This window comes from Pogoniulus pusillus, chromosome 22 (assembly GCF_015220805.1).
Source record: "Pogoniulus pusillus isolate bPogPus1 chromosome 22, bPogPus1.pri, whole genome shotgun sequence".
Taxonomy (NCBI): domain Eukaryota; kingdom Metazoa; phylum Chordata; class Aves; order Piciformes; family Lybiidae; genus Pogoniulus; species Pogoniulus pusillus.
The window spans coordinates 21168210-21184755 of NC_087285.1; the positions used below are offsets into that span (position 1 = coordinate 21168210).

General features: G+C 50.3%; 1 protein-coding gene across 1 annotated transcript in view; it reads right to left on the reverse strand.

Annotated features, from left to right (window-relative positions):
* Positions 1-16546, reverse strand: part of SPOCK1 (SPARC (osteonectin), cwcv and kazal like domains proteoglycan 1) — a 374224-nt gene that overhangs the window by 12325 nt on the left and 345353 nt on the right. Inside the window, exons 7-8 of the mRNA XM_064162166.1 lie at positions 10607-10723; positions 792-1013 (exon numbers count right to left, since the gene is read on the reverse strand). Coding sequence (XP_064018236.1) covers positions 792-1013; positions 10607-10723 — 339 coding nt within the window. The remainder of the gene's footprint in view (positions 1-791; positions 1014-10606; positions 10724-16546) is intronic.

Consider the following 16546-nt stretch of genomic DNA (forward strand, 5'->3'; position numbering starts at 1 on the left):
ATGGTGCCTCAACCACCTCTCCGGGCAACCCACTCCAGGCTCTCAGCACTCTCATTACTAAAGCAGGAACTTGAGCTTTCTATCAACAACAGAGCTTATTTCCAGTGCACTGGCAACAGAGCTTATTTCAGTGCACTGGCAGCAGAGCTTATTTCCAGTGCACTGGCAACAGAGCTTATTTCTAGTGCACTGACAGCAGAGCTTATTTCTAGTGCACTGGCAGCAGAGCTTATTTCCAGTGCACTGGCAACAGAGCTTATTTCTAGTGCACTGACAGCAGAGCTTATTTCCAGTGCACTGGCAGCAGAGCTTATTTCTAGTGCACTGGCAACAGAGCTTATTTCTAGTGCACTGGCAACAGAGCTTATTTCCAGTGCACTGACAGCAGAGCTTATTTCTAGTGCACTGACAGCAGAGCTTATTTCTAGTGCACTGGCAAAAGAGCACAGAGCAACAGAGCTTATTTCTAGTGCACTGGCAACAGAGCTTATTCCTAGTGCACTGGCAAGAGAACTTATTTCCAGTGCACTGACAGCAGAGCTTATTTCTAGTGCACTGGCAAAAGAGCACAGAGCAACAGAGCTTATTTCCAGTGCACTGGCACTCACTCCTTTGCTTGTTTTAATGACCAAGGGATATTAATGTAGTTCACCTGTGACACTAAACACCCTTTCACACCAGTGCTGGAGAGAAGAGCTTTTTAAGGCTGCCAATTACCAAACTACCTCTCCAAGCAGGTCACCCAAACCCAAAGGCCAACTTCTGTCTGTGCTGTGAGGAGCAGAGCTCACCTCCTGGCTTCTGGAAGCAGTAGCACCACTCGTTGTTGGAAAGCTTCCCGTCCTTGAAGGAGTCGCAGGAGTTGAAGAGCGGCTTGACGCAGGGCTCGTACTTGTCCAGGTAGATGGCACTGATCTCCGAGGGGTCCAGCAGCAGGTCATAGTTCATGTCGAGTTTGTTGAACATCCAGCCCAAGGAATCCTTACAGATGGGCAGTATGCTGGTGTCAAATCCTGTAAGGCGACAGGCAAACAGCCCCAGGTGAGCCCCAGCTCACAGGACTCGCTGCTGAGCTGCAGCCTCGCTGGGTTTTATGGCCTGACTGAGCATCAGCCTGGCTCACCCAAAACAGACTTCTAAAAGCTGAACTGATTGTATAAATCCCAAGCACTGCTACAGACTAGAGCACTGCTAGCATGCTGCAGGAGCTGTGGGGTTGAGATTCTTCCCTGAGTGCTGTAATTCAGAGTTATTTCCTCCCTAAAAAGTCTCGCTTTGCCCCCGGCCCCGCTTTCAGTCCAAGTGGGTTGGCCCTGTTCCAACAACCCGAGATGAGATGAGAAGAGGCTGCATCCACCTGATTTCAAACTGGACTGGGTCTGAATGCAATTTAAATCCTCTTTTCCAGACCCATTTTGAGTTCTCAAATCATTTCCTTCCACCTCTCATCTTAGCTTTTCACTCTTCAAAGCTCTGCCTTCTGTGGTAGACACCAAAACACTCTGGTCTGGATCTCGAGCTGTCTGGAGGAGGCAGGGGCAGAGAAGGGATAAAGAGTCTCTTGCCTTCACCCCTCTGAGGCTGGCACTGCTTCAGCTGCAAGCTCCAGAGCTGCCCATGCTCTCATATGCCACACCAGCACCATTTCTGCTTGAGGCCCCCCAGGACTGCCTGGCAATGAAGGATTCTGCTCTTCCAGTACTTTGGAACCCATCATCATCACTGATTTTAATAGCCCAGATCCTTAAAAGTCTGCAGCAGCAGCAGCAGTGTTTACCACAGAAAGACCAAGTCATGCACAGAGATGCCCAGACTGTACATGGGACACACGTGCCAGGAGCCTGCAGCCTCCACCAAAAGAGTGGCCTCACCTTTGACAAACAAGACAGGGCAGTAGAAATCACAGAATCACAGAGTGTCAGGGGCTGGAAGGGACCTCCAAAGCTCATCCAGTCCAACTTTCCTGCCAGAGCAGGATCTCCTATACCAGATCACACAGGAACACATCCAGATGGGTTTTGAGTATCTCCAGAGAAGGAGACTCCACAACCTCCCTGAGCAGCCTGTTCCAGTGCTCTGTCACCCTCTTACTGAATCCTTGGTGAATCCATCCCATTGCTGGACTTTTCCATGCTTGGTACAAACACAGACTACAATGTAAGAAAGTGTATTTGTAATGCAGAGCTAGCAAAGCTCCTAGTGAGAGTACTGGTTTCAAGCAGGACCTGGCAAGATGCACATCTTGGCTGGGGATCTACAGGCATGGACAGGCACCTGAGCCATGGTGCCCTGGACACCTTGCTCTCCCCTGCTGCAGCCGTGGGCAAAACCCTGCCTGTGCATGATTCATTCTGCTGGGGGCCAGGTGGAGAATCATAGAAGAGAATCATAGAATCAACCAGGCTGGAAGAGAGCTCCAAGCTCATCCAGTCCAACCTAGTAACCAGCCCTGGCCAATCAACCAGACCATGGCACTAAGTGCCTCAGCCAGGCTTGGCTTCAACATCTCCAGGCACAGCAACTCCACCACCTCCCTGGGCAGCCCATTCCAATGCCAATCACTCTCTCTGACAACTACTTCCTCCTAACATCCAGCCTAGACCTGCCCTGGCACAGCTTGAGACTGTGTCCCCTTCTTCTGTTGCTGGCTGCCTGGCAGCAGAGCCCAACCCCACCTGGCTGCAGCCTCCCTTCAGGGAGCTGCAGACAGCAATGAGCTCTGCCCTGAGCCTCCTCTTCTGCAGGCTGCACACCCCCAGCTCCCTCAGCCTCCCCTCACAGGGCTGTGCTCCAGGCCTCTCACAAGCCTGATGAGCTTTTCCTTGTGCTGCAGCTTGCACTGGAAGAGGTCAGGCTCTGCCTCATTTGCTGTAGGTGCCAAGCCCCTTTGGGGATGCTGCTCGGGTAAGGCGATGCTGCAGGTGCCGCTGCAATCACGCTGCCAGTTTGCCCAAGCTCTGCAGCCTACCTGCTGTTTTAAGCCCGAGTCCAAGGGAGGGCAGTGCTTTATGCTGCAAGCTGTGCTTTCTGTATGCAGCTGAAGGTTGTCAGTGATATGGAGGAACAATCAGAAGGGTTAACTAATGGGAAGGTTTATGTCATTCATAATGCATGTTTCTCTAAGAGGGGAAGAAGGTAATGCCATTTCCTCAGGGCTACAGGCAGCATGGCTCAGGCAGGGACAGGGAAATCATGCTGAACATTTCATCACATTTTTGTGCTGTTATCTCCTCTAACATTATCTAATGGAGTTTGGGCACAGTGAAGAAGAAAGGCCATGTGAATAGATGCAGGGAGGAAGCCTGCCTGCCTGCCTTGCTGCAGCAATTAGGGCTATTGACTTCCATTATTTTATTCATCTGAAGAAGGCAAGCAGATTTGGTCACTGAGCAACCTCTTGTTAAATGAAAGAGCTTAAGAATCCTTGACTCTGTCTTTGCAAAGCATAGAGCAGCAGGGCACAAGTCTGGTCCTCTGTGTGTATGCTGGGCCTGATCCTGCAATGTGGAGCAGCAATAAAGTAGCTGAGCAGGTAAAGGTGGATCACTCAGTTGCATGGTGGAGCTGGGATCAGTACATGTTTCAGCTACCCCAGATGAACAGCTTCCAGAGTTTAGAACAGTTAGGTTCCTCTGGCTGCTTTTCCCTCTCAGGTCCCTCTCTGGTGATGGTCTTTACTCCCTGCCATGGCACTTATTGCTGCTAAGGCCTGTTGTAGAACCAGCTGAGTATGGTATGTGTTGCAGAGCCCTGTGGGTCTCTAAACTCCTATCAGGCAAGGAGACACGCAGGGAGGAGGAGATCCAGGAATGAACTCGCTCCTGACAGTGCCTGTGGATTATTTCTGAGCCTCGTTTTCCTCCCTGCTGGGAAGTGTTTACCTCTGTGTCCAACACGCACCCAGGGATACCACAGCACTGATCTGTCTGAGCAGATCATGAGCCAGTCACTGATGCAAATACAGAGCTGCTCTGTGACACGCCGCCAGGGCTTCGATGCAAGCCACCACCAGGAAGGGTCACTTCCAAAGACAGTTAATTACATTAGTTGAAGAGGTTTTGATTGCAATATCTCATAAACAAGGGAGCTTTCAGTGCTCTGACCAGAGGTCCAGATTAGGCTTATTAAGAGGCTGAATTAAGTGCTGCATTATTAGAGCGTGGTCTGAAGGTCCACAGTGATAGGCTCTGACTTGCTGATGCACAATGGTTCTTGGAGCTCACTTACCTGCTCCCATCGACTCGGTGAGGCCAAGTGATGCTGAGCAAACTCCCTTTTGGAGGCTTTCTGATCTATATCTGCTTGCAAATATAATGCAATAGGCTGGATGACATAAGCCAGAGGCTGTACTTCTGTAATCAATGAAGTGATTGGTTACTGGGCTGGACTTCCAGCCCACAGGTCTGGAACAGCAGTAACCCCAGTGCCAACAGCCCTGCAGCTTCCTGGGCAAAGACTCAGTGCTGCAGTGCCCACAGTGAGAAGCAAGAGTGTGCTGCAGGCTCTACACCCACCCTGCTCTCAGCTCCTTGGTGGAGGCTGCCAACACAGATGTCACTTAATGTCAGCTGTGGTGGTGGTTGCTGTCACTTGAACACCTGCTCACAAGGACCTGGATTGAGACCATCTCGTTTCTCGTTCTGACTGACAGCTGTTCAGCATCCTAACAACTTTGGTTCCCTACAGATCTGGAAGGAAATCAAAGCAGTGACCTACATGGGAAAGTCTCATATCCCAGTAAGCTGTACGACACTGCACCTCCTCTGAACTAAGAATCAGAGAATCAAGCAGGTTGGAAGAGACCTCCAAGCTCATCCAACCCAACCTAGCACCCAGCCCTGGCCAACCAACTAGACCATGGAACTAGACCATGGCACTAAGTGCCTCATCTAGTGTCTTCTTGAACACCTCCAAAGACAGTGACTCCACCACCTCCAATGCCAATCACTCTCTCTGACAACAACCTCCTCCTAACATCCAGCCTAGACCTGCCCTGGCACAACTTGAGACTGTGTCCCCTTGTTCTGTTGCTGGGTGCCTGGCAGCAGAGCCCAACCCCACCTGGCTACAGCCTCCCTTCAGGGAGCTGCAGACAGCAATGAGCTCTGCCCTGAGCCTCCTCTGCTGCAGGCTGCACCCCCCCAGCTCCCTCAGCCTCTCCTCACAGGGCTGTGCTCCAGGCCCCTCCCCAGCCTTGTTGTCTTTCTCTGGACACCTTCCAGCACCTCAACATCTCTGTTGAATTGAGGAGCCCAGAACAGCACACAGCACTCAAGGTGTGGCCTGAGCAGTGCTGAGTACAGGGGCAGAGTGAGTTACATTAAAAAAGTCTTGAAGTGAAAAATCCTAATCAAAAATAAAAGCACCTTCTGGCACATGAAATCACCCCCCCCTTCAGGAGCCTGACTGACACCAGCCAGTTTTATTGTATGAAAGTACACCACAATTAAATCATCAGGGAACAATTAACCTAATTTCCCCCATCGTTTAAAATGAAGGAAGGAGGAGAAGAAACATTCCCTAGGAGCAAAAAAAATAATCCTTTGTATTGCACAGATCTCTAGTAAAAGGCAAACAACTCCCAGCCCAACCAAGGACACCAGCTAGATACAGCACAGGGATGCTCTGAATTAGCAACAGGCCCAGGAGCAATTTCAATCTGATCTCACTATCTAATTAGTTTTATTATTTCCTGATGTCAAAGCACATCCCTGAGTTGCTTATGTTATTTACTGAGGAGATTTCAGTTGTACAAGGCCTGCAGAAGACAAAGTTCCTGGCCTGCAGTGCTTGGCTGATGGCTTGCTGAACCAGGGGCTGGGATCCAGTGGGCAGCTGGCACCAGTGGTGTTCCCCAAGGATCACTGCTGGGTCCAATCCTGTTCAATATCTTTGTTGATGATCTGGACCAGGGGATAGAGTCCAGCATCAGTAACTTTGCAGATGACACCAAGCTAGGAGCAGGTGTGGAGCTGTTGGAGGGTAGCAGAGCCCTGCAGAGGGACCTGGCCAGGCTGAATGGGTGAGCAGAGGCCAATGGGATGAGATTGAACAAGGCCAAGTGCAGGCTTCTACACTTTGGCCACAACAACCCCAAGCAGTGCTATAGGCTGGGGACAGAGTGGCTGAGTGCAGCCAGGCAGAGAGGGAGCTGGGGGTGCTGGGAGAGAGGAGCTGAAGATGAGGCAGCAGTGCCCAGGTGGGCAGCAGAGCCAATGGCATCCTGGGCTGGCTCAGGAGCAGTGTGGGCAGCAGGACAAGGGAGGTTCTTCTGCCCCTGTGCTCAGCACTGCTCAGGCCACCCCTGGAATGCTGTGTCCAGTTCTGGGCTCCTCAATTCAAGAGAGATGTTGAGGTGCTGGAAGGTGTTTGGAGAAGGGCAGCAAGGCTGGGGAAGGGCCTGGAGCACAGCCCTGTGAGGAGAGGCTGAGGGAGCTGGGGGTGTGCAGCCTGCAGCAGAGGAGGCTCAGGGCAGAGCTCATTGCTGCCTGCAGCTACCTGAAGGGAGGCTGTAGCCAGGTGGGGTTGGGCTCTGCTGCCAGGCACCCAGCAACAGAACAAGGGGACACAGTCTGAAGCTGTGGCAAGGGAGGTCTAGGCTGGATGTTAGGAGGAAGTTGTTGGCAGAGAGAGTGATTGGCATTGGAATGGGCTGCCCAGGGAGGTGCTGGAGTTGCCGTCCTGGAAGTGCTGGCCTGGCTGGGGCACTCAGTGCCATGGTCTGGTTGACTGGCCAGGGCTGGGTGCTAGGTTGGACTGGATGAGCTTGGAGCTCTCTTCCAACCTGCTTGATTCTATGATTTCAAACACAATGACTCATCCTCATCCTTTTCCTTTAAAGAGACTTAGGAGGAAAAAAAAGTTGTTTTTTTTTTCCCTCCCTCACCTAGGGGTGAACTTAATACACTGAGAAAGCTTCTTTACACTCACAGCAACATCTTGAAAATGTAATGTAGCAGAGAGAAATCTCTGCTGGAACACCCTCTCTAGACAGCTGATGTGTCCGAGGCATCCTAGTCATCACTTCCCACCATCTGTTCCTTTGACTGCCACAGGGGCATTCCCAAAATGGATCACTTTGAGGCTGTTCATGCCTTGTGAGGCTCTACAGGCATAACCAAACCAGCTGAGCTTAATGAAGTGATCAGCCTGGCGAGGAGGCTAAGACAGGCAGAGCAGCAGCAAAAGGGCACTGCGTACATCAGAGCACGTTCCCAGAGCTGCCTGAGTCCTGCTGCCCAGGATTCAGTCAAACTCTTTTTATTCAGCTTGCCTAAGTGAACTTTGCTTTGAATCCTGAGCCCCATTCAAGATCTCTTTTCATTTCTCACAAGTGTTTGAAGCTGAAGTCAGAGGCAGCCAAAAGCTGCCATCCTTTCGGTGCTACCAGGGAGAAGTGGAGCTGCAAGGATTTGGTGCAGGCAGATCATAGAATCATAGAATGGAATCATAGAATCAGGCAGGCTGGAAGAGACCTCCAAGCTCATCCAGTCCAACCTAGCACCCAGCCCTATCCACTCAACTAGACCATGGCACTAAGTGCCTCAGCCAGGCTTGGCTTCAACACCTCCAGGCACAGCGACTCCACCACCTCCCTGGGCAGCCCATTCCAATGCCAATCACTCTCTCTGACAACAACTTCCTCCTAACATCCAGCCTAGACCTCCCCTGGCACAGCTTGAGACTGTGTCCCCTTGTTCTGTTGCTGGTTGCCTGGCAGCAGAGCCCAACCCCAGCTGGCTACAGCCTCCCTTCAGGTAGTTGTAGACAGCAATGAGGTCACCTCTGAGCCTCCTCTTCTCCAGGCTAAACAACCCCAGCTCCCTCAGCCTCTCCTCATAGGGAGATCCATCCTCATAGATCCATTTATGAATACTGCTGCAAACTCTGTAAAGAGGAAAAACAAGCCCAACTTTGCAGAAATGCTTCAGGCAGCTTTAACTCATGAAGTTTTTTCCTTCCCTTCCCTTCCCTTCCCTTCCCTTCCCTTCCCTTCCCTTCCCTTCCCTTCCCTTCCCTTCCCTTCCCTTCCCTTCCCTTCCCTTCCCTTCCCTTCCCTATTCCTTCCCTTCCCTTTTCCTTCCTTTCCCTTCCCTTCCCTTTCCCTTCCCTTTCCCTTCCCTTTCCCTTCCCTTTCCCTTCCCTTCCCTTCCCTTCCCTTCCCTTCCCTTCCCTTCCCTTCCCTTCCCTTCCCTTCCCTTCCCTTCCCTTCCCTTCCCTTCCCTTCCCTTCCCTTCCCTTCCCTTCCCTTCCCTTCCCTTCCCTTCCCTTCCCTTCCCTTCCCTTCCCTTCCCTTCCCTTCCCTTCCCTTCCCTTCCCTTCCCTTCCCTTCCCTTCCCTTCCCTTCCCTTCCCTTTCCCTTCTTTTTAACTGACATGAGGAAATAAGAAAATGTGCCACCCCAAGTCAACAGCCTCAAAATGAATATTGTTGAGATCAAGTGTTTGAGACCATCAAGGCAGCCTTTCATATAAAGCCTGCCAGGAATCAAACTAAACTAAAAAGAGCTAGCAGCTCCTCTGTGAATCACAGCAAACACTGCAGCATTACCAGCAACGTTTTGCTCACTAAAATTGCTTCAGCAAAAAGATAAAAAAAGAGAGCCAACAGCTTTAGGAATTAATTTGGTCTTTGGCCTTTGGTGAGGTCTCCGTGAGCGGCTCACAGGTCATCTGCAGCACAAAACAGCCTTTGGACAGGCTGAGAAAATGAGATTTTAGGTAGCTCTGGGCCTAAAGGGCTTCAGACAGAGTTTTAAGTGTCTGGCATTTTCTGTCACGGGGGATGAAATGAATTCATATCTCCAAGCCATGATTTCTATCCAGTTCTGGACTTGTTGTGTCCAGTTCTGAGCTCCCCAATTCAAGAGAGATGTTGAGGTGCTGGAAGGTGTCCAGAGAAGGGCAATGAAGCTGGTGAGGGGCCTGGAGCACAGCCCTGTGAGGAGAGGCTGAGGGAGCTGGGGGTGTGCAGCCTGCAGCAGAGGAGGCTCAGGGCAGAGCTCATTGCTGTCTACAACTACCTGAAGGGAGGTTGTAGCCAGGTGGGGTTGGGCTCTGCTGCCAGGCAAGCAGCAACAGAACAAGGGGACACAGTCTCAAGTTGTGCCAGGGGAGGTCTAGGCTGGATGTTAGGAGGAAGTTGTTGGCAGAGAGAGTGATTGGCACTGGAATGGGCTGCCCAGGGAGGTGGTGGAGTTGCTGTCCCTGGAGGTGTTGAAGCCAAGCCTGGCTGGGGCACTTAGTGCCATGGTCTGGTTGGTTGGGCAGGGCTGGGTGCTAGGTTGGACTGGATAAGCTTGCAGGTCTCTTCCAGCCTGGTTGATTCTATGATTAGCTGTACACCCAGTTGTTTTTTTTGCACTGTGTGCTTCCTGGAGTACCATCTTGGAGGTCTCTTCCAACCTGGTCTATTCTATTCTGTTCTAAGTCACACAAAAGATGAGTGGCAGTGGAGGCACAGACCAACAGTAAACACCCATGTGGGCTGGGGCTGCTCTACTGCACTTTTACTCTCTCCAGTCCCAATCAGCAGGGAAAGTGGGCACTGGGGTCCAAAGAGCTGCCAAAGGGAGCAGCAGGCTGGACCCTTTACACTCTGGGGCTGTGGAGCCTGGCTTTGGGCAGCTTGATCCACAGAACCAGGTGGTGAAGAGATGGAGAGACACACACCTCAGTAAAGCCTCTGCATCCTGTTGTGCAGCTCAAGGGCCCAGGGGTTTTGGGACATACTATTTAAAAGGATTAATGAGTCCTCACAGAAAATAAATTCACATCTGCTCTCTGATGAACATGACCTCTTTTGATGCTATTATCTGAATCTTTTCCCATCCCTGGTGGGTAAATGACATCAAAATCAGTCATGTTGGCTTAATCCACAGAGAGTAAATGTCCTCTAAACTGTTCATTTCCCTCCTTTCTTAAATAAAGGAAAAGCATCTCAGGAAGCAAAGATGGGGTTATTAAATACCTGGGACACAACAGATTCCAGCTTTCCACATCATTTAACTGTCCCAGCTCTGTGGCTGAGATATGGATGGGTTTATTTCTCTTTTTCTGATATAAGGTGCTAGGAAGAAATTGCAAAGGGAATCTTTTCCAACATCATTCCATTTCCCCTATGCTTTTATGCCATGTTTTTAGCTCGTGTCATTGACACTGGGTCAGAAAACACTTGGCCATAAACGTGGGGATAAGTGCAAGCCATGGTCCATGCCCAAGAAGTGATTTGGATGCAGCCAGTCTGATCTGGAGAGTCACAGAGTTTAACTCCAGAGACATGAACTGACCTCAGGGCTTGAGAAGAGTCCCTGAGCTGTTTTATTTACTAGTACAGGTGTGACCTCAGTGGCCTTCAACCACTGTTAGTAGCCTGATTAGCTTGTAAAGGTGTCTCTGGCTCTGACTGCTGGTTTTCAGAGCAGCGTGGGCCAGAAGGACTGCATCTCCTTTGCAAACGTACAGCTCTGGGTAGGATCAGGTCTCCTGCGTACCTGTTGGCTTGCTGGCACCCCCTTGACCTGGCATGCAGCACTGGCAGCTCTGCACAGCCCAAGGCTCTGCCAGGCTCCTGCAACACTGACACGTTCAAGAGGAAGCCTACTTACTGCCCTGTGCTGTGTCCGAGCTGGTTGGCTTGATGACGCGGTTCGCATCCTCGTGGAGAGCACCGAACCAGTCCTTTAGCCGCGACGCCAGGCTCCTCAGCTCCTTGTCTGTGCAGGCTGGAGACAGAACACAGCACCAGACTGAGTCAAGAGGATGAACAGAAAAGCTTGCTGCAGACAGGCTGCTGAAGGTTGCAAAGTCCAAAGAGCTCCAAAGTGAAAGATGAGGTCAGGGAGAAGAACGCAAGTTAAAATCACAGAACGTGGAGTGGTCTGGGTTGGAAGGGACCTCCAAAGCTCACCCAGTCCAATGCCCTCTGCAGTCAGCAGGAGCATCCCCAACTAGATCAGACTGCCCAGAGCCCTGTCAAGCCTCACTTTGATTATCTCCAGGGATGGGGCCCCAACCATCTCCCTGGCAACCTGTGCCAGTGTTCCACCACCCTCATGGTGCAGAACTTGTTCCTAATATGATCTTTTTTGTGGCCCTCCTCTGGACCTGCTCCATCAGGTCCATGTCCTTTCTGTGTTGAGGGCTCCATACCTGAATGCAGTGCTCCAGCTGAGGTCTCACCAGAGCAGAGCAGAGTGGCAGTCACCTCTCTGGATTTGCTGGGCACACACCTTTGGATGCAGCCCAGGCTGCCATTGCCCTCCTGTGCTGCAAGCTCACACTGCCTGCTCACATCCAGCTTCTTGTCCCTCAGCACCTCAAGTCCTTTCCTACAGGGCTGCTTTCTATCACCTGATCCCCTAAAATGTAAGGCATTATGAATTCTGAGTTGCACTCAAGCACTTGGTGGGAGCTGCCATGATCTGTGCTGCTACCTGCAGGTTCCCAATTAGAGCCATGTGACCATTTCACTTAAATGCCTTCACCTTTTAGGATTTCAGAGAAAAATATCAGTCAAACAGATGGGGAGGAGGGACACACTTGCCTGGACTACTTGAACAAGAGCAAGGGATAATTTATAACCCCATTTTGCTTAGGATAAAGCTATTATCACAGTCATGGGAAATATAGATCCTTATTTACATACAGCAAAGAGAAAATGGCTGTGTTGCTCCAATTGTGCTGCAAATGAGACCCTGCCACCAGTGAAGGTTGTCAGTTCCATTTTGTTAGCTGGGCATTGCATCCCTTCTCTTACAAATCTTTACTGAGAACTATCAGTGTGCCAGCAGTGTGCCCAGGTGGCTAAGAGAGCCAATGGCATCCCGGGCTGGCTCAGGAGCAGTGTGGGCAGCAGGACAAGGGAGGTTCTTCTGCCCCTGTGCTCAGCACTGCTCAGGACACACCTTGAGTGCTGTGCTCAGTTGTGGGCACCTCAGTTCAAGAGAGATGTTGAGGTGCTGGAAGGTGTCCAGAGAAGGGCAATGAAGCTGGTGAGGGGCCTGGAGCACAGCCCTGTGAGGAGAGGCTGAGGGAGCTGGGGGTGTGCAGCCTGCAGCAGAGGAGGCTCAGGGCAGAGCTCATTGCTGTCTGCAGCTGCCTGCAGGGAGGCTGTAGCCAGGTGGGGTTGGGCTCTGCTGCCAGGCACCCAGCAACAGAAGAAGGGGACACAGCCTCAAGCTGTGCCAGGGGAGGTCTAGGCTGGATGTTAGGAGGAAGTTCCTGGCAGAGAGAGTGATTGGCATTGGAATGGGCTGCCCAGGGAGGTGGTGGAGTTGCTGTCCCTGGAGGTGTTGAAGCCAAGCCTGGCTGGGGCACTTAGTGCCATGGTCTGGTTGCTTGGCCAGGGCTGGGAGCTAGGTTGTGCTGGCTGAGCTTGGAGCTCTCTTCTAACCTGCTTGATTCTATGATTCTAATTCCTCCAGAAATTTCTGCCACGAGGTAGATGAATACCCAGCTGAAGCAAATACTTTTAAGGAAGAGAGCTGCATCAGTCACCACTCTGTGTCACAGAAAATATTCCTGTTTCTGTATCATATTTAAGTGCTTAAAATTCTCAGACAATTTTATTATTCCTACTGTGCATTCACTTGTACATTTTACATGACAATCCTTGGGAGTACAGAGCAGGAGCCTATGCTGCAGAGCCAGGCATCCTTCACAGGCCAAGCCACAATCAGTGGCTGCCTGTTAGAATATTCCTTCTTCCACCTTGTGGAAGAACAGTTGAGTCCCACTGTGTGTCTTCCAAAGTCACACTCACTGCCCCAGGGACTGCAATGAACTTGCTGACAGCTCATGGCTGTGGTGAGTATTGGACAGGGCTGGGTGCTAGGTTGGACTGGATGATCTTGGAGGTCTCCTCCAATCTGCTTGATTCTGTAACTCTATTCTATGATTCTATGGATCACAGAACTAGCTAGGTTGGAAGGGACCTCTAGGATCATTGAGTCCAATCTGCCACTTAACCCTTCTAATTAACTAACCCATGGAACCAAGTGCCCCAGCCAGGCTTGGCTTCAACACCTCCAGGGATGGTGACTCCACCACCTCCCTGGGCAGCCCATTCCAATGCCAATCACTCTCTCTGACAACAACTTCCTCCTAACATCCAGCCTAGACCTCCCCTGGCACAACTTGAGACTGTGTCCCCTTGTTCTGTTGCTGGTTGCCTGGCAGCAGAGCCCAACCCCACCTGGCTACAGCCTCCCTGCAGGCAGCTGCAGACAGCAATGAGCTCTGCCCTGAGCCTCCTCTGCTGCAGGCTGCACACCCCCAGCTTCCTCAGCCTCTCCTCACAGGGCTGTGCTCCAGGCCCCTCCCCAGCCTTGCTGCCCTTCTCTCAACACCTTCCAGCACCTCAACATCTTCCTTAAACCAAGGGGCCCAGAACTGGACATACCTTACTCTCACAGGGTTTTTTGGGAGACAGAAATAATCCTGAAGTCACAGGCAGAATGCTATAGCTTTTTCTAAGTGGAAAGCTTTTTAGCATGGGGTGGGTGGGGGGAAGCAAAAGAAAGATTTCCCCATTTTTCTGTAATGTTGAAAGACTCAGACAAGTTTTGCTATTAAAGATAAGAATATGAAGATTGCTGTCCCACTACAGCTGAGTCCAGGTAAGGAGAAACAAAAAGCCAAGTCTTAAAGGAAATAAACAGCAATTAACACAAATAAATGGGAGCCAATGCAACATCAATGTAAAGTGGCTTACATTAGTGAAAAAGCTTATTGCAGTTTCCTCACTCAGATGATACTTGACTCCCTGTAACCCATCTTGTCTGTGCAAGTTAAAGCAAAGCTCACATTTCTCAGCCCACCAGGCCATCTTTTCTGTAAGGAATGTCTCATGCTGCTGTTACTCCTTGGCTGTTACTCACAAACAAAATCTTTTATCAGAGAAAAATCACAACAGAAGCAACAGCAGAACAAATTCCATCACCCTGCCTGTAACAAGCCTCCGTCAGGAGATGTTGCCTGAAGGAGCGAGCGGGTAGGAAGAAAACTAATTTCATAGGTAATAAATATTCAGGAATGAGCTAGCTCTAGACAGGCACGAAGCAGTTTTTATTCTGTGAATTTAGATAGGTAAAGATAGAGAAATTTCCATCATGCACTAATCTCAGCAGGAGCTGGGTACTTAAATGCATGTTGGAAGCGACGGAGGTAGTTCTGTTACATGGGAGATGCTGCTCCTGCGTGCCCTGCTGAAATGGCATCAGCTGATGGCCATCAGACAGAGCATTTGCAGGGAAGTGCAACAACCTGAGAGACCATAGCAGCCTTCTCTTCAATAACCTCTCTTACAGGACCATACAAGCAGTCAGGGTTGGAAGGGATCACAAGGATCATCCAATTCCAACCCCCCTGCCATGGGCAGGGACACCTCACACAAGATCAGGCTGTCCACAGCCTCATCCAGCCTGGCCTTAAACACCTCCAGGGATGAGGCTTCCACCACCTCCCTGGGCAAACCCCTTCCAGGCTCTCACCACCCTCATGCTGAAGAATTTCTTCTTAACATCCAGTCTGAATCTCCCCATTCACAGAACCACAGAACTTCTTAGGTTGGAAAAGCCCTTCAAGCTCATCGAGTGCAATCATTAGTGTCACACTGACAGGTCCTTGGCTAAACCAAATCCCTCAGCACAGCATCTAATCACTCTGAACTGCTATGGCTGGAAACCACCACTAGCATTCCTAGCTTTGTTCTATCACTACCTGACATTCTAGAAAGTCTCTCCCCAGCTTTCTTGTAGCCCCCTTTAAGATACTGAAAGGTCACAATAAAGTCACCTGGGAGCCTTCTCCTCTCCAGACTGCACAGCCCCAACTCTTTCAGTCTCTCCTCCCAGCAGAGCAGCTCCAGCCCTCTGCTCATCCTCGTGGCCCTTGTCTGGACACCTTCCAGCACATCCACAGCCCTCCTGCAACAGGGGCTCCAGAACTGGACCAGTCTTCACTCTTGCTCTCTGAGAAGAGTGCACCACTAATCACATCATCCCTCAGAAAGAGAAGCAGGCAGCCTCCTTTCTCCCTCCCTCCAAGCAGCTGTCTTGTCCTTTGAAATCAGTTTGGCAAAGGCAAAAGTAAGAATAAGTGTGCAAGATCTGCTTGTCCACCAAATCCTATGAGGAGAGGTTGAGGGAGCTGGGCCTGTTTAGCCTGGAGAAGAGGAGGCTCAGGGGTGACCTTATTACTGTCTACAACTACCTGAAGGGGCATTGTAGCCAGGTGGGGGTTGGCCTCTTCTCCCAGGCAACCAGCAATAGAACAAGGGGACACAGTCTCAAGTTGTGCTGGGGTAGGTATAGGCTGGATGTTAGGAAGAAGTTCTTCACAGAGAGAGTGATTTCCCATTGGAATGGGCTGCCCAGGGAGGTGGTGGAGGCACCGTCCCTGGAGGTGTTCAAGAAAAGCCTGGATGAGGCACTCAGTGCCATGGTCTGGTTGACTGGATAGGGCTGGGTGCTAGGTTGGACTGGATGATCTTGGAGGTCTCTTCCAACCTGGTTGATTCTATGATTCTATGAGACACAGATGAGTAACACAGAGGTTCTTTGGGGCTCACTTGATACTCATTATTTGTTATGGCACATGATGTCTTTAAGAAGCCAAGGCTGGAATCCTGGACTACAAACAGCCATTTCTGTGCCTTCCTGACACTTTATCTCTCCTTCTGTGTGGATATACTGAGCTTCACAGAGCCAGCAAGTCACAGGCAATGAAAAATGGTTAAAGAAAATACCCTCTCCTTTGGAATTCAGTCTGAGGCACAACTTGACAGGAAGCCCAGAACTGGAACTTTCTTCATTCTGGAGAGCTTTTATGGTGAATAACTGAGATATTTATTAAGAATTTTGCTTCAGGATGATTCAACAGTGGCTATTGTGTTGAGGTTATCTCTCAGGGCTGCAGTCTTTCTTCACTAGAGTAACTCCTGCTTCATGAGTACAACAGGCACCAATTGTGCTGTTAATGTGTAGGGAACCATAAATTCCTACATGAGACTTCAAAAATGTAATGCAAAGCTCAGCTAAATTTCTATCCAAGTCTTGGATGCCCTCAATCTTACTTCCTCCTGCACATAAGAGTAGAGGAAATGTTATTGTACCTCTTTTTTGGTATTTAATTTGATTTTAATGTGCCCAATGCATGGTTTAAAGGATTCTGCCTCTCTGCCTAGTGGAACTGCATTCTCTTCTATTTATTGCAGCCTTTTCAAACCAAAAAGACAAGCTGCTTGACCAGCCTGGTCCAGTGGAAGGTGTCCCTGCTCATTGCAAGAGGTTAGAACTAGACATCTTTAAGGTCCCTTCTGACCCAAACCATGCTGTGATGATTCTCTGATTATTAAGTCTCTAATCATTCAGGATTTGTTTGGTTTGGGACACATCATTTTAGACAGTTCCAAGTGGACTGACCCTCAGAGGGCATGAGCTTAATACTCACAAAGTCAGGCCCAGCCTCCAGCTGGGTGGCCAGGAAGGAACCAGAGCACTTAACAGTTTCTTTCTGGTGGTAGAGCCTATTAGTTACATAGCAAA